Source organism: Haemaphysalis longicornis, unplaced genomic scaffold (assembly GCF_048455015.1).
Source record: "Haemaphysalis longicornis isolate Haplotype H1 unplaced genomic scaffold, Haemaphysalis longicornis Haplotype H1 scaffold_12, whole genome shotgun sequence".
Taxonomy (NCBI): Eukaryota; Metazoa; Arthropoda; class Arachnida; order Ixodida; family Ixodidae; genus Haemaphysalis; species Haemaphysalis longicornis.
Genome location: NW_027526225.1, coordinates 104,292,927 through 104,318,798, shown reverse-complemented (window position 1 = coordinate 104,318,798; position 25,872 = coordinate 104,292,927). Strand labels below are relative to the sequence as shown.

At 50.6% G+C, this 25,872-nt stretch overlaps 2 protein-coding genes across 3 annotated transcripts; both read left to right on the top strand.

Annotated features, from left to right (window-relative positions):
* Window positions 1–10,445: 10,445 nt before the first annotated feature.
* On the top strand, window positions 10,446–17,333 carry LOC144161763 (uncharacterized). The gene is made up of 4 exons (XM_077692365.1): window positions 10,446–10,546; window positions 12,937–13,068; window positions 16,832–17,069; window positions 17,133–17,333. The coding sequence occupies exons 1-4, from the start codon at window positions 10,446–10,448 to the stop codon at window positions 17,331–17,333; spliced, it is 672 nt and encodes a 223-aa protein (XP_077548491.1).
* Window positions 17,334–17,643: 310 nt separating this feature from the next.
* LOC144163168 (uncharacterized) lies at window positions 17,644–25,820 on the top strand. 2 transcript variants are annotated; one of them, XM_077693990.1, is made up of 4 exons: window positions 17,644–18,018; window positions 23,437–23,625; window positions 24,136–24,287; window positions 25,113–25,820. In XM_077693990.1, the coding sequence occupies exons 1-4, from the start codon at window positions 17,896–17,898 to the stop codon at window positions 25,273–25,275; spliced, it is 627 nt and encodes a 208-aa protein (XP_077550116.1). In that variant the 5' UTR covers window positions 17,644–17,895; the 3' UTR covers window positions 25,276–25,820. The 2 variants fall into 2 exon arrangements, with proteins under 2 accessions (XP_077550116.1, XP_077550115.1); XM_077693989.1 differs by lacking the exon at window positions 17,644–18,018 and having other exon boundaries at window positions 20,640–23,625.
* The last annotated feature ends 52 nt before the right edge of the window (window positions 25,821–25,872 follow it).

Below are 25,872 nucleotides of genomic sequence, written 5' to 3'. Positions count from 1 at the left end.
ACAGGGTCGTGGGATCGAAACCAGGCGCGGAGGAGGAGGAGGAATAAACTTTATTTCAATATTAGTTTTTGTAGTAGTGGCAATGGGGGGTCTTCTCAGTCCAGAAGTCCCTGGGCGGTCGCTGCCAGGCGGGCCCTTTCAACCAGCCGAAGCTGATCGCCGGGGTCCGGGCTGGCTAGCATGCCTTCCCACTGCTCATGGTTGGGGGAGGGAGTAGGGGGGAGGGATGGTGTGTGCGGTGGCGTGGGCTACTTGGGCTACTCTGCTGCTACCGCGGAGCGCGCCGCCGCCACCGGCCAGCATGTTGCGAATCGTTTTTGGATCTCCCGCACAAATGTCACGTAGTTCGGATTAGCCCCGCACAAGGGAGCGCAGCGAGCATGTGGTTGCAAAGTGTTCGAACCTCCCACACAAATTTCACGTGGTTTTGATTAGCGGAGAATGGAACAGCTTCTGGGGAAAGTGTCAGGCGGAGGGCGATCCTGGTCCATGTCTGAGGGAAAGGCAGTGAGAGAGATGACGCCGTAGCCGCACGTGTGGTACTCCACCTCACCCTTCGCTGGACGATCCTCTCCATTTTCTTTCTTTCGTCCCTTCTGCGTTCACTCACTCGTTACGCGGACATAAACAGACACCGCTCCCGCAATGCCCAGGTAACGGCTGCCAAAGGGCTGCCCCCTAAAACTACCGAAACCCGCCGTCACCGTTCCCGCTTAAATTCCACTTCGCCCCGTGGCTGCGAATCCCAGAGAAACTTGCCCTGTTGGAAAGCCAGCGTGTGCCCATATTTCTATTTCAGTTTAGAAGGCCTTCCAAGCGACATATTCGCCGGTGTCTTTGACGCCTAAGTATGCGCAATCACCGGTTGCCGGTGCGAGCGGAAAATGGGGGCGTGCACACACAACTAGGCTTCTTGCTACTACCGATGAAATGACGGTTATGCTGGTGGTAGATTTGGATGTCGAAATTACCTGGCTCAATGCGCTTAGTCGGCTGTCCTGCTTAATCGAGTGGCTCGGGTGCGGGTTGATGTGGACATCTTACAAATACAGTAAGATGCCTACGAGGGGGAAGGAAACGAACAGCCACGTGTTTGTACGCGACAACAGAGCTCAAGGACTTCCAGGTTTTAAATCGTTATGGAACCAATGTATGCCGTTCGTTTGGAGGGAGAAGAGCAAGAATTGAAGCCTTGGCCCCAAGCGCAAATGGGCGCAAGAACAACAGAAAGCTGCTGGCGCCGCCGTTGCCACTTCAGCTCGTCCAGTAGCGGCGAATCCCTCCCGGATGAATAGCAACGTGCCAGCTTGGAATGCCGGCGTGAGCTAGCCAATATCACTTCTTCAGAGGGCTTTCAGGGGATACTTTCGACTGCGTCTGTCACTTCTAAGCACGCGCACATGACCGGTGGCCGGCTTATGCGTGCGCAGGTTTGTAGGAGGGAGGTAGGGGGGGGGGGGGGGGGGGGGGGGCGTGCACGAGCAAGCGCGGCCTGTAGGGGCTAAGTAGGGGCGCCACTGAAATCGCGGCCCGTTTCGAAAGCAGGCGCGGGAGTCCAAGCCCCGCTCCCCAGTGCCGCCGCTGCTTTTGCGGCACATTCACGACTGAGATTTACCGTTTGTGGGCGTTTGAAATTCATGTTTGTGTGGAGCAGTCACTCCGTTCGCAAATGGGGTGTGTTTACGAGAGTGTAAATGTTTCCGATGCGATCTTAGTGTGGTATTTTCGGTCTGTATAAGCGCCAGGTGTGTGTCACAGGCCAGCGTCGCGGAACCGGCACTGACCTGAATTTACTAGCCGTGTCTCCGTAACCACCGGTTCCTCAGATGTTCATGCTACGGCTATACACTACGATTTAAATCGGTTTTGTGCGCTTACATAATCAGCGGAGCACTCATACCTGACAGCACACCAGTTACGTTTGCCAATATTATACCTCAGATTTTGATCACCCCCATTTACAAGCCAGTCTCTGTTAATTTCAGGAATATTGAGTACGATGGACAATGCATAGTTATAGTACTCGGGGACCAGCACACGACAGAGTCGTCTTGCCGTGAGGTGCGCGCCCGCATACCTTCATTTGCTACATATATCCTCTGCGAGCAGCCCGGAACAACATAATCCGCGTCCGCGACTAAATGCTTCTTCGAAATATCGTCATATGTCACAGGTAGCCTGCAGAATAAACCAGAAACTGAAATCAGAGGGCCTTATCACATACCACACTCTTCCAACGACACTTTTCATCGCTTGTTGAACAGCCTACCCTGTATACTTCCAAAAATGCGTCCGCCGTACGATCAGCTCTTCGTTGAAGTAGAAAAACAAAAGGAAAGTGAACGCGAGATTTATGTGTTGGATTAATAAAATGCTTATTGCTTGATTCCGCTCCGCATTTGTACATTTGTAATCTTGGCCAATCGCCGCAAGTAGGTACGCTTGGCTTGACAAACGTGCGCCAATTGGTATCTAGGCGGTCGCCGCCGTGAGGAATTCACACACGAGCGCTAGAGATTTTCTTGGTTTTGTTAACTGCTGGGCGGTCGCGGCGAGGCCCGCGCTCACGTGCGCGCGCTCGGCAATTTCTTGGAACATTTATAACTGCGGACACGAAAACTTACGATTTGCTAAACAGCTTCGCTGTTAAAAATCACTTGTGTGTCCTTATGTGAACACGAATACCAAAGGACAGCACGTTAACTATGTGGACAGCACTCTAGCCGTGGCTGCAGCGCTGAGCTGCAGGATCGTCATCCAACAACGCTCCAGACACTCAGTTGTAAGCATGGTTGTGAGCAACGTACGCCCTGCAGTAAGTTTTGACCACCGGCAAAGCGGTGCCTTCGTGTAAGGAAAGACGTCACGTGACAGCACGAAATGCATTTCTCGAAGACGTCCGTAAATGTACACATCAATTTATATTTCCGTACGAATGAAAGCGTGCAGTTAACACGGAACAGCAAATACAAAAAGAAGACATTCGACAACACAGATAAAGAAGTGCATGAGGGTAAAACCCAGCTAAAAATGTTGCGCGATGATTTTCTCTGAAATCCACGGTGACGTGACGTCCGAGTCCATATTTGTGGAGCGATGCCCGAAAGCAGGAAAAGCAAAAGATCCGAAAGCAGACTACTTCTCCAAGTTTTCGAACACGCATATTTAACTGGCCACGCCCGGCACATTCGGGGAAAGAAGCCGTGGTGGTCTTGGCCAGCGGCTCGCATCACGACTCACTGTTTCCGCGCTTGATCTCCGCCCGTGACTGAGAGCGCGTGTAACCGCACAAGCTGTGTGACTCGGGGCCACCATCGGCGCCTTGGGATCACAGCCAAAGGCGTTGGCGAATTGCTGCGTGTGTTGCAGCGCTAGGTTGACCCTGTACTGCGCCGCCAGGCGAGCTCGGTGGAACGCCAGGTCTGTCGACTCGCAGTTGTCCAGAGCGTAGTATATGAAAAACAGCTGCAGCGCCGTAACGTTCGAGAGGCCCTTGAGTCGGAGGTCGAGGTTCCATACTTTGCGGATGGGCGAAAGCTCTTCGAAGGCCGCCGTCGCGAGAAGGATCGCCAGCGTCTCATCCAGGATGACCTTGTGCACTGGCTTCCCGCTCTGCGGTCCTACGGAGGCTGCTGCGGGGCTGACCTCTTGGAAGCAAGACAGCACGTCGGAGAGCTCGCGGTTCGCCTCTTCGTCGAAGCGCAACGGGGCGTGCGGCTCGTACAGGTTCTCGTAGAGCAGTTGGACGAGAGCCCGATAGACGCGTACAGCGATGCGGGGCAGCTGGAACATGAAGGACGTGCCGCTGGCGGGAACGGACTCGTTGAAAACCGCCGCCGGCACATGGACCACCTGGAAGGCGCGTCGGAACGAGGCTTCTGTGTCAAGCTCTGAGCCCGCCCGCCGATGGCGGAGGACAGATCTTCTCCCGTACAGGCCTCCGAACGTTTCATTTTGCCAACGCGTGACGATGCTCCAGTAGAGCAGGAGCGGATTATCGTCGCTCACGACATCCAGCGGCGCGCAGGCGCCCCCCTCTTGCCGTGCAAGGTCGGCCCGTCCGGCGGCATGCATCTTGCGCCGATAGCGTATGAGCAGAGATGACCGCTCGTTGATCCAGCGGAAGTCTCTCGCGTGCCTCAGGAAGACCAGTTCCAGCTGGGACAGCCAGTCGTGCGTGGCGGCCTCCTGGCCAGAGGACTGGCGCCAACTACGGGCAGCCTTCGCCAAGCAGCCGGGGAGAACGCGATCCACCAGCCACGCACACAGCAGCGACGTGTCCGTCGTATTGGCGATGGTGCGCCCTAGAGCGCTGTCCACGAAGAGGGACCGCAGGCTCCCAAGCTCCTGGGACAGGAACGGAGCGAAGCGCACGAGAACGAGGAAGCCGAAGTAATTCAGGGTGTCCTCTGGCTGCAGCAGCCGGAGGGTGTTTTCGACCTCTCCCCGAAAGTACGGCGCGGAGTGCAGGACTACGCTCTCATCACTGCGAATCTGTGGCCGCACGCTCAGCAGGAGAACTCGGAGGAACACGCGCAGCCCAGCGCTGAGACCACCGTACGGAAGAACGGCCACGGAGTCGTTCCCGTGCCTCGTGCGACCCAATACCGCGAAGGCAGCGCTGACTTTGAAAAGCCGGTCGCCGAAATCACTGGGGACAGATGCACCGAGTTCTGCGCTCACCTCGGAGACAGCTTGCTTGAAGAGCCCGACTACCTCGTTGGCGCGAAATTTTGCATCTCCCAAGAGAAAGCGGGGCCTGTCTAGCCTCACCACCGAGGCTTCTAATTCCTTCGGGTTCACACTAACGCTGGCCCTCACTATTGTCGGTATGTCCACGTCTCGGACGAGCTCGGCAGCGAAGCGCCACACCGCGTTGATGCCATTTCGCGGTGCATCGGTGCGCGGCCAGTGACCAATACTCCAGTGGGAAAACATCCAACTCAGGCTGTCCTTGACCGCCGGTAGCTTGCTGTTGCTGTTTACGCAAGCACTGTGAAGATTTGCGGCGTTCTGCACGTCTCGTTGACCCTTCATCCTGTTCAGCTGATACAGCAGGCGACGCGTGGCGGACTCTTGCAGAATGGTAGCCTGGGAGATCAGCGACGCCGTGCTCGTCGGGTGCGCAGGGTGCTGCCTCATCCAAGCTTCGCAGACGTGCTCGTAAAAGTTATCGCATGGGCGCGTGGCAGGGCTGAGGAGTCCGCCAAGGTATCGCGCCTCTCGTGAGCAGTATTGGGAAGCGCAGTAATACGGTCTCTTTGGCCGTAATGGCTGAGCATGCACCAATGGTACAATCTTCGCGATTTGCTTGGATGAATCAACATTAACCAGTGTACTGTCGGTGGTCGTGGTGGGTTGTGTGTTAGAGGCGCAGGTGATAAGCAGTAGTATTGCAAACAATAGGAAGATCGTGACAGCGACACATACTAACAGAAGGCCGCCAAATATGAGCATGCCAGATGGTTCGGCGAAGTGTTCAGCGAGTCTTGCGTCCGATTTTCTGTATTGCTCCTCCGTAGCGCTTCTCATCGCATCTAACCGTTTCCTTCTGTGACGTCCTCGGCCCTTCCTGCGCTTGCGTCGCCGGTGCCTTCTTTTGCTTCTACGTCGCCTTCCTTCCGAGGACATTCGAGATACGGACGACACGGTGCTGCCTTCGGGACTCCTGCTTCTCCGGCTTCTTGACCTGCCGCTTCGCTTGCTCCCAGATTTTCTGCTTCTGCGACTTCCGGATCGTCTGCTAGAGCGATCTGTGGACTCTCTTGTCCGGTCGTAGGAAGACAGGATGGTGCTTGCGCTCTCGGATTCACGATTTCTCCGGCTCCTGGACCTTTTCTTGTGCCTGCCCTTTCTGTGACGTCTGCTTCGACTTGGAGGCCTTGTTTCCGAAAGTCTTTCTCTGCTGACGCTTCGTTGGCTCACAGTAGTGTCCTTTTCCTCTGGATACTTCTCTCTCCGCTTTTTGCTTCGTCGGCTACGGCGGCCTTTTGATTTTCCCCGCTTCCTGCTTTTACTTTTCCTGTCGTGCCCTGATCTTCCACCCCGTCTTTTGCGGCTTCTATGCCTGCTTTTCGGTCTTTTGCTTGCCCTTGTTTCTGACAACTTTTCGGTGCTGGTGATTTCAAAGCCCGTACGGGATAAACTGGTCTCTGCAGTTTCCTCTTGGGGGTAGGTTTTCTGATGGCTCACTTTTTCAGTACTTTCGTCTATGGCGCTCGTCTCCTCTTCCCTCTTTCTTTTTCTATCTTTACGGCGCCTCTTTCCAGAACTTCTGTCAGACTTGTGGCCACGGGAACCTCTGTCCCTGCTGCTAGATTCACTCTTGTGGCGTTTACGTCTTTTTGTCTTTGATTTTTTACTGCCAGTCCTGCGGCCCTCCCCGGATGGGGTCGCAGCACCGCCTGCCCTGTCTGATCTGCGAGCTTCGGACCTCTTCTTTTTCTGCCTTGATGATGGACCTCTTTTCGACTTGACAAACGATGTGTCGGGACTCACGGGACTTACTGCCCCTGAAACACCCGCAGGACTTGCCGCACCCGGACTCATTGCACCTGAGGGACTTACAGGGGTCGCTGCACCTGAAGCACTCGCAAGACCTTTCGGACTCATTGCACCCGATGGAGATGCGGGGCTCCGAGCGCCACTCGGACTTGGGGCTCGTGCTGGACTCCGCCCGCCCGTGGGGCGTCCTTTGCCCTCACGTTCTTTGCGTTTCTTGCGGCGCCCTTCATCCTTGCGTCTTTCCCGACGTTTGCGGTCACCGCGACGCTTCTCCTTTTTACGTGCACGGCTGGCGTCAGCGTCACGCTCCTTCTCCTGGGTGGGCTCCAACTGAGACAACTTGAATGGGAATTCGGAAAGTAAGGTTTCGAACTGGCTGAGTTCGTCAGCAGCATAGGCGTCCGCTGGCTCCCGTCGCCACCCAGTGCTGGCGAATGGTAGGTCGCTGCTGCGCGTCAGCTCTGTGCGAGGCATCGTGCCACGCGTGTATGGCTTCAGCCCGATAGCAAAGCTGAATTGCCGAGACGGTACTGCGCCACGACCGTGTGTCGATTCCCCCTTGCCAGTGCTCGTATCTTCCCATTTCGAAGCCGTGATCGTCTCGTCATCAGCGTCCACCTTCTTTTCCTTCCGACGTCGACGTCCGTTCTTTTCATCGGCACTTTTATCCCGTCTTCTTTTCTTTCTTCCTTTCTTTGATGCTTTCTCGTCACGGCCCCCGCGACTCTTCGGCTTCTCGCCGGCTGCAGTCATCACCACAATCTCAGAGTGACGCCGATTACACGCGACCTCGAAGAGGGCGTCTTCCCCGACAAGAGCACTGTGATCACGCTGCCAGGCAGTGTCCCCGTGACCTTCGGAGCACAGCACGCTTACTTGAGTAGGTGTTGTGCGGAAATTAGGTTCCAGGTTGAGTAGAGCGTCGAATCCGGGCCGTTCTTGTTCTCGGGGATTTCCAATGGCGGTGCCACTTCCTCTGTGCCTGCTGTAATCATCTTGGAAGGCTGGCCTTGGTTGGGCAGGTGGGTGACACTCTTGTTCATCATTGTTTGGCGTTTGGCCCTTTTCCGTAAAGAACACCCTTTCGGGGTACCTGCCACGTTCCTGTAGACCCTTATTCATTTGCTTAGTGTACGTGTCAGTCTTGCCGAACTTTTCCTCAGTCGATGTCAAAGCCGACATAGTTTTTCTGACAGCATGGTCAACTTCTCGTACCTGTGATCGCATTGCAGTCGTTGTAACACCATTACACTGAACTTCGGCAAGTCTTTGTGGTCTTGACTGCTGCCATTCCCACTGCGATGACATGTCAGTTTTGTCTCCGACGTTTGGGGAGGACGTGTAGCCGACGTAGTTGTGTTTTCTGGTCCGAGACTGATCTCTATCGTTCACTGTACGCTGAGAGGCGTTCGGATGGTCGGTATTGGAGAGGGGAGAAGCACGTCGAAATGGCATTTTGAAGGAGGCCTTTTCTGAGTTCGTATCGAGTTCAGACGAGGCGGCTTGTAGAAACGACGTCTTGAGATGTTGGATCCGGTGTTTTATGGTCAGGTCTGTGCGAGAGTCATCGTTGGCGTCTAGTGTATTTGGTGAGGCGGTTGGCCTGCGTTCCGAAGTGTGCATGCTTATGTGCGAGGCTCCTCTTCTCGAATCGATGCACAAAGGGACGTGGTCATCATTGGACACCGCAAAGGAACCAACGTCAGTACTTCCCTCTGGCCTGCCACCTTCCTCAGCGGGTTTCGGACCTTGTCCTCTCGAGCGACCTTGGGATGCTTCTGCTGGCCAATCTCGAGAGAGCGATGCTGCGAGTAGCGACGTGGTCGACTTTGCCTTTCCCCTTCTTTTCGGTCCTTGTGCGGGAGCTCTTCCCGGAAATTGAGTATCTTCCATGTCCACACGATGGTAGTCGAAGGCGCAGGTGCCGAGAAATGCGCGGCTCGTATTGCGTACCTGTTACACTTGTTTCGACGAGCGGGTGCCGTCGTCAAACCGATGATGGCTCGTGGCCCACTTGAACGCGAGCTCAAGCTGAGGACTTTCTTGGGGGGGTGGTGTGTACTCAAAAACCGTTCTGCTGCGTTAATTAGCAACGCCAGCGGTCCTCCATCCGAGGCGGGCGGCGCAGTTGGAGAACCCAGTCGACTGCCGGAGAGCGGAGACGCGGTCAGCAACGAAAGGGGAATGTGTGACTAAAGGCCGAACTGAGGTGGGTCGGGGTGCCCGTCCTCCATTAGCTAAGCCTAACGGGTCAGAAACAGAGCAGCTCGTCTCACTCCGCGTTCGAAGCCAGGTATGGCGCGTGTGCGCGCGGTGGTGGCGATGTTGATGAGATTTCTAGAAGCTTGGGCCACGTGACTACACAAGAGGAAATTGCCCAAGCTTAGGCTAGGAGAAACCACATCGTAATCGCAAAGAGGAATGAACGTTTATTTGAGCAAAACGGGGGACGTTGGAGCCCTTCCCTCGCGCGGGGGGCGTCCTCAGTCCAGGATGTCCTCGGTACGTGCAGCGAGCTGTGTTCGGGAGATCAGCTGTAGTTGATCCTCCAGGTGTTAGCCGATCAGCTGGCCCTTCCAGTGCTGTTGGCAATGTGTTTGGAGAAAGATAAAGGCTCGCCTCTGCCTCTATGGGAACAATTCATGTCAGTCATTCCAATGAATTAAGAAAGCTTAAGAATATGCAAAAAAACAAGCTTTGTCCATAGTCTCTGCCTTTTTTTATCTTCTTTTTATCGCGCTATTCTCACCGCATACTCATTTTATTCGTTTCGGTGGTTGGATAAAGGTAGCAATCTCCGCAACATGTAAGTATAGCTGCAAGCTGCCGATTTTACTCATGCCATCACCCGAAGCAGCAGCAAAAAAGCCATCTACGGTGGCTGCTGACCATAAAGGGGGAGAACTGGTCAAGTGGAGACACGCGCGGTCGCAAAGTTCATCATAAGGCTAAACAGCAGACCAACAGGAAGCTCTTTGTGATGGCTAGCCAGTGGAACGTGCTTCGAAGGGTGCTGCTGTCCAGGGATCTGGTGAACATCGCTGTGGCAAAGTTCAAGAGAAAGTTCCACGGCAGATCAACAGGAGTCTCCTGGCGATGTCGAGCGAGCGAAGTGAGCTTTGTAAGATGCACTCCAGTGGTGATAATTGCGACCACAAATATCTACAGAACGTTCAAGCGCGGATCAACGGCAGATCCAACTATAGGTTCTCGCCTTTCATTCTTCGCAGGTTCTAATCAACCCCCATAATTTTTTTTCGCTCAATTTCTTTCGATTCCATATCTTTCCTTCAACTAAAAAAAGTAGGTCGGTTACGGTAGAGATTATAATTCCTAGCATCTTGGCAAATCCCTTTGGGGGTTGGCGGCAATTCTCATGCGAGTCAATCAACTCTGGCGAAATTTTTATGTTTATAAATCTAGTCTGGCCCCATCTCCGCAATGCCCTTCTGCGATTAACAGGAAAATATAGAACATTTTATTTTTAATTGCCGTTGCATCTCCTCAATGCGACGGACGCATCTGGAGTCAGCCTTTAAGCGGCTCCACCGTCCGCTATCTACTTCCGAGGTTATCTCACTAGGCGCTTCCGCCCTATAGAAGTTTTCCACCTGGATGTTGTGTCCGCCGTTCACTCTTATGTGGCGGCGACAGGCGGGTTTCGCTGCTAGCCAGCTAAGCGTTCACATTTATTTAATTTTTATTCCTGCCTCTACTTTCATGTTATAAAAATATTTTCTGTTCTCTATTCCCTTTTCTAAATTTTGGGACCAAGAAGAACATAGGTCACATCCTGATTAGGTACACAGCTTCTTAGTCAATCCCCCGCAGGGGTATGTGCCGAGATCTGAGGCAAGCAAGCAAGCAAGCAACCAACCTACGCAAGTACGTTCTCCCCATCTGGGGGGCAGGGTTAAAAAAGAGCAAGAGTGGTCGGCCTCATGAAGCACGTGGCTGTCGTGGTGCCAGCGCTGCTGCTCAGCGCGACGCCTCAGTGTCGTGCCTACGACTTCCTCGGGGCCGTGAAGAGCCTGTTCAGAGCGTGAGTACTGCATGCGTCGTCACATCGGGGAAACCGAATGTTTTCGAAACGGGCATAATGAACACGTGTATCTGCCTTAGCGCGCTAGTCTCACACAACTGCGTGCATTTAGTGTGACCTCAGCTCCGATAACTTCTTCTTTAAGCAAGAGAATAACCAGGTGGATGCGATACCTTACAACAATTCCTTCTTTTGACGTCCAATTCTCGTCGCTATAACCTGATGCGAAGCAAAAGCTTGGCGTACTGCGCTGGAAATAGTCGGATGTCGTTCTCCGCTCCAGTGCCATCCCTTGGCTTCGTATATCACGCATGTTGATTAAAGATGCACATAATTAGCCTTCGCATAAATAAAGTTTACTTCATTCTAAGTGTTCCATAATCCCCCCTCCAGTGCATTGACAGCGAACCATCACCGCTTTTAACGCAGAGTCGCTTTTTGCAAAAACAATTTCCTCTCCTGAGGAACTTATAACTAGGTTTTACTGTATCTCTTTTGAGGTGGCGAGCTCTCCTTGCCTTGTTCTTCTCTTTGCGACACACACGTTTCCCCTGAAAAATATTAGGCGGCTTCTTGATTGATTGATTGATTGATTGATTGATTGATTGATTGATTGATTGATTGATTGATTGATTGATTGATTGATTGATTGATTGATTGATTGATTGATTGATTGCTATTGGTTTACCCTTTGTAGCGGGGTGATGACATGTCATCTTACCAAAAAGGACTAATATGCCCATGCTTTACACTCTTGGTTTAATACTAGCGCTGCTTAGGGCAGGCACAAAAAGCTTATTAGGCACAAAATACTTTTTTTTCTGTTACAGGTGGTAACTGGCAATATTCCCTTCTCTGCTTTTCGTCCACCAGCATTCTAACCTTCTTTTCGTCCCCTCGACAGCCTTGAAGTTAACTTCCTCTGTGATACCCTTAAAGGAGTACTGACACGAAATTTTTATGTTACGTTTTTTTCACTGCTATGCGTGCCTACCAGCCCACTAATCATAGAATGACAGATTAGACGGTCGAGCGCAGCGTAAACATTCATTTACGGCTTCGTTTATTCGTGCCAGTTTCGGTTTCGACAAAAAAACGCCGAGCGGCCGCCATGACAGCATGTATGACATGGCGTCACCATTCTTGCCGTATCGCTGCCTCTCTGGAAGCGCGCGCGAGCGAGCGCACGCGAGCGCCCAGACCGGCCGAGCTCTTCGCCGTCCCCACAGGCCCGGGCAGCATGACGTCAGTCCCAAAACCATGACGTGTACACACGCCCGAGCAGCGCGCGCCAACCACAGCCAGCGCGTCGGCTTCGTCACGGGAGCCCCGACGTCGGCAGTTTGGGGCACGTAGCAGATGATGTCACGTCGGCCCGCTCTGGGCTTTCTCGTGCGGGCGAAGATTAAAATGGATTTTAAATATGTTTCGCTGAACGGTTGCTGTTCAAACTTGCTGGGAGATATCTCCTGATAAAAAGGAAGCGTTTTACATAGTTATCTCAGATTTGAAATTTCGTGTCAGTACTCCTTTAAATCCTAGGGCTTCTGGAAGCCCAATATTCCCTTCATGTAGATTTGGATGGATACCCTCACATTCTAACACTATGTGCCGCATAGTTTCTGCTTCTTTTCCGCAGACCACGCATACCCCATCATTTTGTGAATACTTCCCCACAAAAGCCTTAGTTCGCAGGCAACCTGCTCTAACCTCAAAAAGCAAAGCACTGCCCTGGGAATTATCGTAGAAATTTTCCTTTCTGGTGTTCAATTTCTCAGCCCTGTACACCTCTAACGACGTTTTAGCTTCCATTTTTTCCCTCCGTTTATTCGTTTCAATCTGCCTTGTCTCTTTTCTGGTTACCTTGGCTGTTTTGGATTCTCCGCTGTTCTTTCCGTATTTCATCGTGAGCCTTCTAGTCTTTCTTAACCACTGCGTGTCCACGCTTTTCAATATCTAAAAACCTTACCTGCCCACCTTCGTTGATCCATTGCCCTCAACCTCATCTCAAAGCATATTTTACTCTGTGCTTCTCTAACTTCAAACGACGCCCAGCCCACATCTCCCTGAACTGCTTCGTTAGTTGTTTTTCCATGCGCGCCTAAGCCCAAACGTCCTACCGTTCTCTGGTTTACTTCAAGGCCTGATAGAACGTCTGATTTTAAGCAGAGTACAGAATTCGCAAACGTGCAGACCCGGAACAATTACTCCTTTCCACATTCCTCTTACTACTTCATATTTGTTATACCCCCACAGAGCTCTATGCTTCATTATAGCTGCGTTTCGCTTTCCCTTAACCTTAAGTTGCTCCTCGTGAGTTCTTAAGTAGTTCTCGTTCACCAATCTCGTTCTCCCCCTCCCTCTTCTACCCGTGCCACGTGACGCAATAGGAGGGAGATCCAGTGGTCGTGGGACGAGTACGAGCGGTGCATCGGCGGCCGCTCCAATGACACGCCGCCCACGCACAGGTCCCTGCTCGTGCTGCACGGGTCCAAGGTAGAGCTGCCCTGCCCAGGAATATGGTGCGTATACGCTCGCTACCTTATTGTAACCGGTGGAAAAAGAAAACATGGGTGCTCTCACGGACCGGCCAGTCAAGGGGGAGGAATATATATGGTAAGGTTGCTTATTTTCCGTTAAGGGACCATGAAGACAAAATACAACTTTACTCTATTTGAAGGAGCCTTTGGTAACCCCGACAAAGATAAGGAAGGGGGACGGAATGATGAGGAGGGGAAACCTTAAAGCGAAAAATGGCTGCGGCTTAGCCCAGTTAACCCTAAATATGCAAAGCGAAAGCTTGGGTTCAGCCTAGTTAAGTCTTGGTTTCACTTGGTTAACCTTTCATTTAGCTGTAATTACTAAACTATTCGTCCAAACCCTGCCTTTGTCTACGCCTGTGGTCCTGGCGTTTTCCGAGTTGCACGGCTCGCCGGGCGATATCCAAGGAGTGCTCAGACGCCGCTTGTTGATGACGGCTACAAGCCTCTAACTCCCGCGCAGCGCTCAGACAAGACGGCCCGCCCTCGCTCTCATTCATGGCCAAGCTTGCATGTACGCAGCGAGTCACGTGGTCAGGTGCGAACCAGCTGTGGAGAGCGCATGCGCCAAGCCGGCAGCGGCGGCAGCTGCTGCGACGAACGCTGCCGGCGGCGGAGGTCGGCCTGGCGAATCACGTGATGTATTGCCAAGGATACGGCGTAGCAGCGATCAAATGAAGGTTACATTTACCGCGATGGTGAAGCCACTCGATGAGATTAGTAAAGGTATTTAAAAATAAAAACACATAAAACAAAACACTGCGGAATTCAGAGGGCGCTACACAACGTTCCACTTTCGTTTTCCTTCTGGGACATCTCAAAATGGTTCCTTCTTGCGAGATCAGTCGTCGAAGCCGCGTGAGCGTCTTTGGTGACCAGTTGCGGCAGATTACCAATAGCTGTTATTCAACATAAACAGTGGGCTCTTCCACTCGCAAGGGCCCCAAAATTTAGTCCAGAACCACGGACTCCTAGACACTAAACTTTTTTTACTCCCTCTTTGGCTTAAAAGGGTGTAAAATGTTTTCCCTTGGCGCACACCTTTAAAACGTGTTATGACTAAAAAAGAGTGTAAATATGAAAAAAGGGTGCGCTTGTGAACCACCTAAAATAAGGGTGTGGGGAGCGAAGCTACGCGTGACAATGTGGATCGACTGAACGTGCAGCACGAAATACGGGCACATTCAACACGCACTAGACACACTTGGACCAGCGAGGAATTGAGTAAGAGCGAGTATGCAGGATGTTTTGGAGGTAACTTTCTTTTTCTTGCGCGAAGTGGTCAGAGGCCGAGACGGACGCAATAAAACGAGTTCTAATTGCTATGTAGGGCAAAAACTAACTAGTATTTGTTAATTAACTTTGAAATTATCAAAATAACTAGTATTTGTCAATTAACTTTTAAATTATTGGAGTTAGGCGTGTGATTGTTATGTGGAAATCGTGAAGGATCATCAGTCAACCTGATATCCAGCGTCACGTTTGCGAAATTTTCCGCAGACCCACGAGCTCGGTACTCCAGTACAGTAAACTAGAATACTTTCTAGTGCACTGTAACTCTAGTCCTCCGGACACGTGCATCTGGAGATCGGCGGCCGCAACGCGCCGCAGAGCCATGCCCACGTGTTGACGTCACTCAGAGCACGCCACCCTACTTTCCGTTCGAGTCAAGATGAAGCCACGGGCAGGAAAGGACGGCTCTAACCCGGCGGTGATAAAGATCGGCGTGCGTGTGACGTGTGTAGCTCCATCTAATACATCTAATATTGGTATCCCAGGTGAAAATATATGCTTTGTTCTAGCTGAATTATTGAACCAGAAATTTCTTCTAGCTAGAAATATTCTATAGCTAGAAAAGGCAAATTTATAGCTAGAAATAGCAGATTTCTAGCTAGAAATAGCAGAATTTCTAGCTAGAAATTCAGTTTCTAGTTCATTTCTAGCATTTGTCAGTCCAGCTAGAAGGAAAAAAACCGCAAGCTGGAAATAATCGTTTCTAGCTAGACAAAGAATTTTTCTAGTTAGAAAGTTGTCGATTCCAGCTAGAATCTAATAATCTAGTCAGAACTGAAGCTGGAAATTATGATTTCTTGCTAGAAATGCTCTTTCCATATAGTCACCATTAGCGACCCGTAGCCCATCAGCTGGTGGTGACGGAAGCTCTGGCATCGGACACGGGCTTCTATCAGTGCCTGTGGGTGGGCAGGGAGTACGCCACCCACCACTTACGCGTCTAAAATCCATCTAATTTTTTCTCACCCCTCAGCAGATAGCGTAGCCTAGCGAGAATACCGCATAACCTAGCAAAACTTACCAAAACCGGAAGAAGCTAGGTCGACCCCCAGCGCCCCTGTTTGTTTTGCAATTGCACACACACTTCACGCCCTTTCAACACCATACAGAAAAACGAGGGTGTTGTACGTTGTCGGTCAACACCATCGTTGCCACACAAAAAAAAGGTGTAAAGCTACAAATCATGGTGTTGGAAGCTAAGAAAAAGGGCCCAATGACTTCTCAACACCCTTATTCCACCTATACAATGCCTCCTTTAGGCGACAATGGTGTAAAAAAGTGTGTAGGTTGAATTAGAGGCGGAAGGCGTAGTTGTGCTTGCTGGTTCAGTCGCTGTAGACATTCTGCGTTCACTATAAGTGATAGCATGGCACCAGGGATTTATATACACCCCCTTAACAACCTCCCCCCCAGAAGGATTGCGACACTGCCCAAAAAAGCTTCCACAACCACGAGAACCCTGCCCAGGGATTTATGCACCCACCCCAACTGCACCCCAACCCCCCCCCCCCCCCCCCCAAGAAAAAAGAATTGAATTGAATTGAATGACAGTTATTAAGATGGGGGAGGCCACATGGCCGTAGTTGGGGAAGGGGAAGAAGGGAGGAGAGGGGGAGGTGATCACTCAATCGTTAGAGGTGAATCGTTGGATATAGATGATCAGTGATTTCTTTGGGGGGGGGGGGGGGGGGGGGGGGGTTAGTGTAGACCCCATCTCACACTACCCTTGCCAGGTCACTCTTAAAGGAAAACGAGCCTAGAGCATGCAGAAAATTTGGGTCTTCGTACGGGGGTTTTTTCAGGGGACTTTTTTTTTTTTTTTCGAGTTGGGGGGCAGAGCACTGAGCAAAGAATTGCGAAAAGATGCGAAAGCTGCACAGTGCCAAGTGAGGTGCTTGAGGTCTGAAAAAACATTTTGCTGGCAATGGGGACAGTACGGAGAGGCTAAAGAGTTCAGGTGAAACCATTTCTGCGGTGTGGAGGGTGTAAGGGCAGCATTAGTGATTGTCTTGTTTACAAAGACTTCTGCGGAACATAGGTTGGGGACACCATGCAGGTATCCCTGCGGAGTCTTCTCAGCGAGCCGCTTTCTGCGAGAATGTTTAGCATGATTCAGTTGAAGGCGCGGATGTAGACCTGGATCAGGTGCTAGATGGGGAGCAATCACAGGAGGTGTAGACTGAAGGCTCTCCCGCGCTGCATTATGAGCAGCGTGATTGCCGAACCCCTGGGTCACATGCCCCGGAATCCATACGCGGACTTGCGTTCCGTTTCGGGCCAGTAGGTGAAAAAAGAATAAAAAATTCTGGATAAACCCCTGCATGGCTCTCCTCATCCGAAACCATACGGCCACTATTGCATGCATTAGAATCGAGAGAAAAAGTCCATTTCAAATGACAGCGTGTTTAAATAAGAACACCCAGCCAACAGCCGAGGGCTTGGCGGGGCGCAGCTTTCCCCCGGAGTCCGAGGCGCAGAGTCCGTGGCACCGCGTGGACCCGGTGTCCAAGTCGTCGATGTCTCCGGTGGCCCTGGGCAAGGGAGACACCCGACGCCAGCTGATGGGCTACGGGTCGCTGGTGGTGACGGATGCTCTGGCATCGGACACGGGCTTCTACCAGTGCCTGTGGGCGGGCAGGGAGTACGCCACGTACCACCTCCAGGTGGTCGCCCACGAGCCCTACTCCATGGTGCGCTGCCCACCGCGGTCACTGGTGCGCCGTGTGGCAACCGCAGAGCGCGCGCCCGTGCAGGTCTGGGAGCACGAGCACAACAGCAGCGAGGAGCGGGCCGACGTGCGGGGCTTCCCTCTGACCACGTGGCTCGAGTGGTCCGGCTGGAGCGACTGCGACCGATGCGGTTCCGTGGGCAGGCGCCGGAGGGCCGGCATATGCACTGTCGGCTACAAGGAGGCGAGAACCGGCATTTCCCTACCCAACGACCCCAAAAGATAGCCACTGGCGTAAATCACCCGAGGGGGAAGGAAGGGGGGGGGGGGGAGGGTGACCTTTGCAAGTGTCACCCTTCCCTTGAGAATTAGCTTTCACATATCAGTTAAGTATAGCGCACTCTCCGAAAAACACACTCTTAATACCTGAAGCCCTTCCAAAGAGCCAAATCGAAATCCAAAAGTAAAAGCTGCTTCGTTTTTTTTTTTGGACTCTAAAATTGTCGAAAGCTAGGAAACATCTCCTAGGTGATTGTTACTCATATTGCACGGAATATTTTATAATAATCTTTTTTTAATGCCTGCAATAGAGTTCAATTACGCGAGATGGGAACCCATGCTCGTCTTTTCGTTTTATTTCAAAGCATGACAAATTGAAAATGAAACCTATATTTGCAAAAACAAAATGGCCGCCATGGAAGGATGCGTGTCCCGCCTTGTGATTTTTCAAGATTTACGCCACTGCAGACAGGCCCTGAAGCTCTGAATTACGAAGCCCTGAATCACGAAGCCCTGAACCGGTGTCTCCGCTGCAGGCTTCCGAGAGAACGCTGCCCAAGGAGGCGGCCATGATGACGCTCCTTCTTGACCTCTTCCCCGAGGGCCTCCCCTGCCGCTCCTCGCTCGTCCCGGATGCTGTCAAGGCGGTGCTCAAGGACCACTGGAGCCTGCACATGATCGGCCTGTGCAGCGTGAGCGGACCCTTAATGACTCCTCACGCTGCGATCATCACCCTCCGACTTTTAGCAGCGCTAACGGCACGGCAACTGCGAGATTCGGTTCGTCTAGCGTCATTGGCGGTTGCACCCGATTTTCACGCGACATCGGCATGAACAGCCATGGTGGCTGTTTGGATCGTTGAAAAGATAGTTGAGTCCCGATAACAATAGTGACAGTTTTAACGCAAACACAAAACAAGTAATAAAGATAATAAGGAAAACGCATCCACCGGTGGCCACTCACCAGCCACTTTCTCGCCGTGCCCCTATGACGTCACCAGAACCTTTCTTGTGCGATTTGCGGCCTTCGATGAAAGCCACCACCTAAACGTTATTTCTGCTTGACCACAGCGCTTGAATGGCAACAGGAAGTTAACACAATGATAACTGTTTTTCTTGTCACCCCTGTGGCGTCACTGCTGACGTGTGGTTTCTGCAAACCCATTTTTGACATCATCCGCAGTGGATGTCAGCCCTAGAGTTTCTGTGTATATCCCCCCTAGGGGAACACATATATAAACTCCAGAGGCACTCCGCAAGGTCCCGTATTGCCCCCCCTTCTATTCAATCTGGCATTGTTCGACTTTCCCCAACAACTGGACGCCATCCCCAAGATACATCATGCTCTATATGGACATGACATCACCATATGTACAGATACTGACTCTATACGAAATATTCATGATGCTCTTCAAGAAGCCACGGACATTGTGTAGCCTTACGCATCGTCTGTGGGTCTTCATCGGACACCTCATAAATCTGACTTAATAATTGTCCGCAAGCACCCACCAGCTCGATATATTGAGCCCACCTGCTTACATTGGGACGACTAGGACATCAGGCCCACCACTTCAGTCCAAATTCTCGGTCTCACATACAAGCAATTAGGCCGAACAATATGATCTCGTCCAACTATCCAAGACATTCATTCAAGCCACGCACCCGCTCCGTCACATCTCTAACTGCCATCAGGGCCTGAAAGAATAAGACATGAAGAGACTGATTCGAGCACTTCTAATCTCACGAGTTACATACGTTGATCCATACATCTGCTTTACCAATCTGTTGGCAAACTGGCACGCAAGACAGTCAAACAAGCATTGGGCCTACCTATGAACACCTTACTCAGTGGCTTTTCAACTGGGACTTCATAACACAGTTTCAGAGATATTGAAGGTCACATCGCCAGTAACGTATCCGGCTCACTCAAACACCTTCAATATCTCTGAAACTGTGTTATGAAGTCCCAGTTGAAAAGCCACTGAGTAAGGTGTTCATACAGTAACGTATCCGGCTCACTCAAACACCTACAGATCTTGCCTTGCTAGAACATCTACGATACGCGCACCCAGCATCTTCTGCTGCTCTTCTTGTCCTGCCCGAGGCTTGTAGGTCTGATATACAGGTTTGCCCAACGCTTAAGAACATGCATCCTAATCTCCGTCTAATGAAAATACAAGCGCGGAGTGAAGCCCCCGAGAAACATCTATGGGAACCGTCCGGACGTCGCGTATACACATAGCTCGTATCCGGGCGGACAGAACACAGTTGTAACCGTCACAACCAAATCAGTCCTTACAACCTGTGCTGCAATTATTACGGTATCCACACATCTTGCTGAAGAATTGGTGATTGCACTCGCACTCATTCACGCCTAGAGATCGGTCACCTTAGCTCAATTTCAAGCTGCCTATCGGAACTTCTTGGCAGGGAGGGTGGCCCCACCAACTTTTCGGCTTTTCTCACAATATCACCCCCCTCCCCCCCCCCCCCTCCCCCCCAAAAAACAACGTCGTCCTCGTCTCTGAATTCCCCCCTGTACATTGACGGGCAATAATTTCGCCCATCAGCAAGCCGGCGCACTCAAGGCCCCAGAAGAACAAGCGGAGTCCACGCCATTAGTCACATTTCTGGAAATTGCACAGTACTATCTACTCAACCAACAATATTTCCTTCAATTTCACTCCAAGCGTTCCAAATAAGAAGAAACGACTCTGAGTGGCATTCAAACGAATACTTTCGCCCATCCAATTCGCTTACACCACATGTTTCCCACTCAATTTCCCGCCCAATGCACTTTCTGGTCTAAGCCTGGCACACTAGCCCACATTTTATTAGAGAGCGCACATAACTCCGACCTACCACCCTTTCCTTCCCCCGTCCCCCTCCCTGAGCTGCGGGAAAACCTGATTATCAGCGACCACTCGACGTCCAGCAACTTCTAGCACCTAGGGCATCGGTCGTCCGGTCATCGCTTGGATTACCGGACTAGAAAACCACTCCTATAGCTTTTTCGTTTTTGCTTTTATATTCAATTTAAGCCATCATTTGATGCTTCATGGTAACTTTGTACGTCCACTAGCGGATGTCGTTCGGACCTGTACATCCGTTCCTGGATGTCCACTGTACGTCGAAACATTGACGTACAGTGGACGTACCGTGGCCATCCAAACTGGGCATTGGATGTGCGGCTGTATTTCGGACGTCCCAAGGACGTCCTTGGTTGCTTGCGTACTTCTAAGTTCAAAAACGTTTCGTAGAACCACTACTAGTCCACAGAGCACCATCCAGGAGCACTGCCTGACGTGGGTGGAACATGCTTAGTGGTATACGTAGCCTGTAAAAGTTCTTGAAGTGGGACAGCCTGTTCACCCGATCATTAAATGTAATATTAATATACAGCGAGTCTTATAAGCCCAGCAGTTGCCGGCAGTACGCGAGGCTATATACAAGGTTTCCCGCAATCACACCACACAACGTCCCAGCAACGCCTCCCCTAGGCTCTTTAAAGGAGTACTGCCACGAAATTTCAAAGCTGGGATAATTACGTGAAAGGCTTCCTTTGTACAAGGAGATATCTCCCAGCAAGTTTCAACACTAACTGTTCAGTATAACATATTTTAAAGCCATTTTAATCTTTGCGTGCATGAAAAATTAGCTCAGAGCGGTTCAGCACGACGCCATCTGCTCCTAGCAGCCCCAAACTTCCGACGTCAGGGCTACCGCGACATGTCGGTGCGATGGCTGCAGTTGGCGGGCGCTGCTCCAGCGTGTGTACGGATCATGGGTTTTGGGATTGACGTCATGCTGCCTGGGCGCGTAGGGATGGTGGGACCAAGGCCCGTCTGGGCGCGCGCGCGCGCCTAGAGACCGGACGTGGTGCGACCGAACGGTGACGTCACGAGCGCCCTCCTGTCACGGCTGCGGCAGCTTCAGTTGTTCGTTTTGTCGAATCTGAAACTGAGACAAATAACCGAGGCTGTAAATATTTATTTACGCTGAGACCTACCTTCTTATGTGCCATTCTATGATTAGTGGGCTGGTATGCACTCATAGCAGCGAAAAAAAACTTGAAAGAAAAATTGCGTGTCAGTATTCCTTTAAAGCTTGCTTCTCCACGATAACGCAATCTACGAGGCAGAGCGAACTTATAGGAATCAACGTGTGACATCTGTTCAGATGGCTAGCTGATTAAAAATAATTGTCAAGCCGCGAAAGCTCGGTGCAAGTACGTGGCATGTCTGTTTCTCTACACATTTGTTCGTTTGTGATGTCTGTTCATTGTTCTCCACTTTTAAATCCAGTTTCCGCAGCCGCGCAACGTCCCAGCAATGCTTTCCCGGCACGCTCTTTAAAGCACACTTCTCCGCGATAGCTTCGAATGCGAGGCAGAGCCAGCTTTGGGGATCGGCGTGATACGGTTTTTCAGATAACAATAACAATACTTTATTTAAACCCAGGAGGGCTGGGGTGTGCTGGAAAGGCCAAAGGCCCATACCGAAAGGCCCAGCACACTGAGATTCCAAACATACCTACAAAAATAACTTTGGCAAGTACGCGTGGCATGTTCATTTCTCTACTCCTCTCTTCGCTTGCTGTGTGCGTGCATTTTTCTTCTTTTTTAAATGAGGGAGCGTTTATAGTACGAAAATAGTGTTGAGTGGCTTCCACAGAATCCACTGTCGGCTTTGCTGCTGATGTCTCAACCAATGCACGGCACTCACGGCGTGGTCATGACCACGCCGTAAGTGCACTTCTCCATCTACAAATAATCCGGAGGTCGTTAGTAACTACGGGTTAACGTTTCTTAAGGTTAAGCCACTTCATCATGTGGATGCGAACTGCGCAATCGAGCTACAATCGCGAGTATTAAAATGCGAGCTATGGTGGTAGATTTCTGTGATCATGAGCCACATTTGATTTTTTTATGGATTGGCCTATTTTTTGGTACTTGCCTGCATTTTTTCGACACAAATGTTCTCTCTAAACCTAGTAATTATAAGGTTAATCAAGCTCCATTAATAACCTCAATTAATGTGATACCTCCCTTCACTAAAAGAAGCTATAGTTTGACAATTACCAACTGCAAAAAAAGGCATTGGTGGTGCTCTGCAGTTCTTCAATTTCTGCCTCCATGTGATAAATCATTCCAAATCAGAGCGTTAATTGTATCTTATGGAATACAGTTAACGCTCTGTCTCCCCAAGCATCATATAACTCCACGTGGTCTGCACTGAATATTGTTTTGTAATCTGTAAGACTGAGTAGGAAGGTTTGCTGTATTGCTAGTTGCTCCAGAAACTTATTATGCACATACAGCGTGTCCCCTCTAGCTCTTTCACTGAGCAATGAATGCTGAATGGAGCATGGTCTCTAGCTTAAAGGATATATCTCGTGCACAATTCGATTTACTCGTTGAAAGCAGGTCCATGTATAGTTATCGTTTTATAAAGTCATGCGCGTGTTGGGCAATGACTACATTGACATCTTTCCAGCCAAATGATGCTTTTGCAAGGCTGAGTCATTCGGTTTTTAATGCTGCAAGCTTCCCGTGCAATGCATTCTCCATATGTCACTATATACATGAACAGTTCTATTGACACAGGCTTCACGTTCTTCTCTACCCATGCCCCTGCCCAGTGCTGCTTGGTTTGACATCACTCATCCTTTATTGAACAGTCAATCCTGAACACAGCGTGCGGTATACAGCTCAAGAAAAACCTAGCAGATGAATTGATTCACTCCTGGCTACTCTCAGCTACAAACAAATGCAGCTAGTATAAAGCGAAACGCTTTATACTGGCGATATCTTGCCCTTAACTCAACCATGAGCGGGGACGAATGGAGACTTCGGTCATTGCTTTTCTTGTTACACAGACACAGTGGTTTCTTCCTCTTTTAAACTCTGATGACAGCCCTAGAGTTTCGGGAGCACATGCAGAAACTCCAGAGGCGCACCGCAAGGTCTCGTATTGTCCCCCTTCTTTTCAATCGGGCCTTGCTCAACTTGCTAAACAACTAGACTGTTACCCTGTGGTCGTGCAGCAGAGCCCATTGCCACCACAGGAAGTTCAAAAAGGCGCCCATTCTTCGCGCTCTTTGTTGTCGCAGGAGCCCTGTGTGCGGGGCAAGGGCATGGTGGTGGTGACGGATGCGTCGGGCCTCGTCGAAGAAGTGGTGGACAACAGTCGCGGCATCTTCTCTCTGCGCCAGAAGATCCTCGAGCTACCCAAGCGCGTGCTACGCCGGACGGTCGCAAGGGTCAGGGGAAGCCAGGTGCTGCTCTCCTGCTCCAGGCACGTAAACTGCATTTCTGGCGCGAAACACATCAAGTCCTTCTCCGTAACGGAAGAGAATGCCCCGTGCCAACCATCTGTACTAAAGGAAGTGCCGATGAAAATGTCTCTATGTTCGATCCGGCTCCAACCATTGCCATCCCTGTTGTCCTGCACCTCGCGATTTTGCCCGAAGCTACTTGGAGGCACAGTTCCTTGTTTGCTTGTCTTTACAATACAAATATTTCCATGAGCGAAGCATCGACAGATATATGAGAATCGTGATCCGGCTGCCTTTTGTGTTCAATCCCTCCAACAGGTAGATCCTTTACTGGCTTTGTGGTGGGTTCCACGACACTGCCTTTGGGTTCCAAGGTGGGGAGCATTTATAGGTGCAGAATCATGTACGTAGGAACATTAATTAATATTGTAAGTTATCTTCCTGATACAACAGCAGTTGCATGCAAAAGAAAGGGGAGGAGGGATGCAGGCACAGCCAAACACGTGTGCCCACTTGGTGGGTGTCTGCAGGCAGAGGTTTGGCAGCAAGTTCTACCAATGGCGCAACGGCTCTGTCCTGCTGAACCCAATGGCCGTGTCTCAGCTGTCTGGTGGCCGGGTCAGAATAGACCTGGCAAACAACCTGCACATCATGCGCGCCGAGTTCTGGGACACGGGCATTTACAGGTACGTACCGTATTACGCGCACATATGCTCATTACCACCAAAACTGCCACGTTTGCACCAGGTCTTGCCACAGCTTCTTTCTTTCGAGGTTTGGTGGACCATTTGCAATAAAAAAATTGGGGCAGCTTCGCACTAGTGATTCACCCAGCTTATTCTTGGTTCAGCTATAAGTTTAAGCGTGGTTACGATCTGAGACGCGGCCAATCTATCTGCGTGGTTATGCTTTGAGACTTGGTCAAGTTTTCTGAATGGTGTCGTCGTTAGCCATCCAAAGAGCAATGAACACTTCATCATTAAACAAATTACAATGTACACGTGCCCACAGGCTTTGCAGTGTAACTCCAAGAGTAGCAAAGGGTGCAGCAAGACGAGCGGTTGCTCAAAATTTTTGAAGTTGCTCGGTGGCCACTGTTTGGCTTGTGTGGCCTGGCGTGTGGGACGCTAATGGTTGATTAACGTCATTGCTTCTCGGCCTTTTGGCTAGTTTCATTTTGGCATTAACTCTTCTCTTTGCCTCGTCAAAACTGCACCACTCGTCAAAACAAGCAATAGAGCAAGCCACCCTTCGACAAGGTTCCAAAGCCAAGCCTGTACCAGTTGTCACCATGTTATCTGCACGGGGCCCCTTACAAATGACCCTTCCAAAGCCTTATGGCAAACCGGACCATTGGGAATCTGAATTTCTCACCATCGAATTTTCATATGAGCTCACGGGAGGTTCACTCGAGAGCTGATGACACAGAAATGCTAAAGTGTTAAACAGATGGTCGTCCTTCTCTGTTGTACGGACAACCTGTTCATGCTTCCTTTTTTTTTTTCTTCCAGCTGCTACGATGGAACTTCCCTCGTAGCAACAGTCAAGTTGAAAATTACGGGGCCAAGCATCATTGCCAAGCTGCACACATTCGCTTCCTATTTCAATGTTGCTGTTCTCAGTGGCGTCATCCTGCTGGTGATGTTCTCAGTGATACGGGGTTCCAGCCTGTGACTGCAACGATAACCTGTACTCTGATTTTTTCCAGTTCGTTTTCGTGTGCAATAATAATCAGCGGATATATTTCTGCCTTACACATGATATAGAGCCCACAGTAATTATTCAGATCTGTACAGTTCTTCACATGATAGTACACAAGGAAAAGTGTAAATTGTAATTCACACTTGTGTTTAGAACGTGAACAAGGGCCACCGCAGCCTTGGGTTTCATAAATATGTATAAAAAGTGCCCAGATATATAAATAGTATAAACCACTTATGACAAGCATATTTACAATCGGAAATGTGTTCGCTACACTACGTTTTTGCTACTATAGTACTCTTAAATCTGTGCGAGCAGCTTCTATTCTTTTACAGAAAGCAGAAAACTAAATGTATCCAAATTTATCGAATTTAATGAAACAATGACACTTAACAAACACAGCTTCTGGTTTGTAAAGTCACACAGGAATGCTGTTTCTTCCTTGGTAACATGGAGCACAAACTGCCATCAGAGAAGTCGCCTTCTATACTCAGGAGTGCCACATCTTGCCACGTGCATGAACAAAAACACATTTACTCCACTCAATTGTATTTGCACACACAACACTGG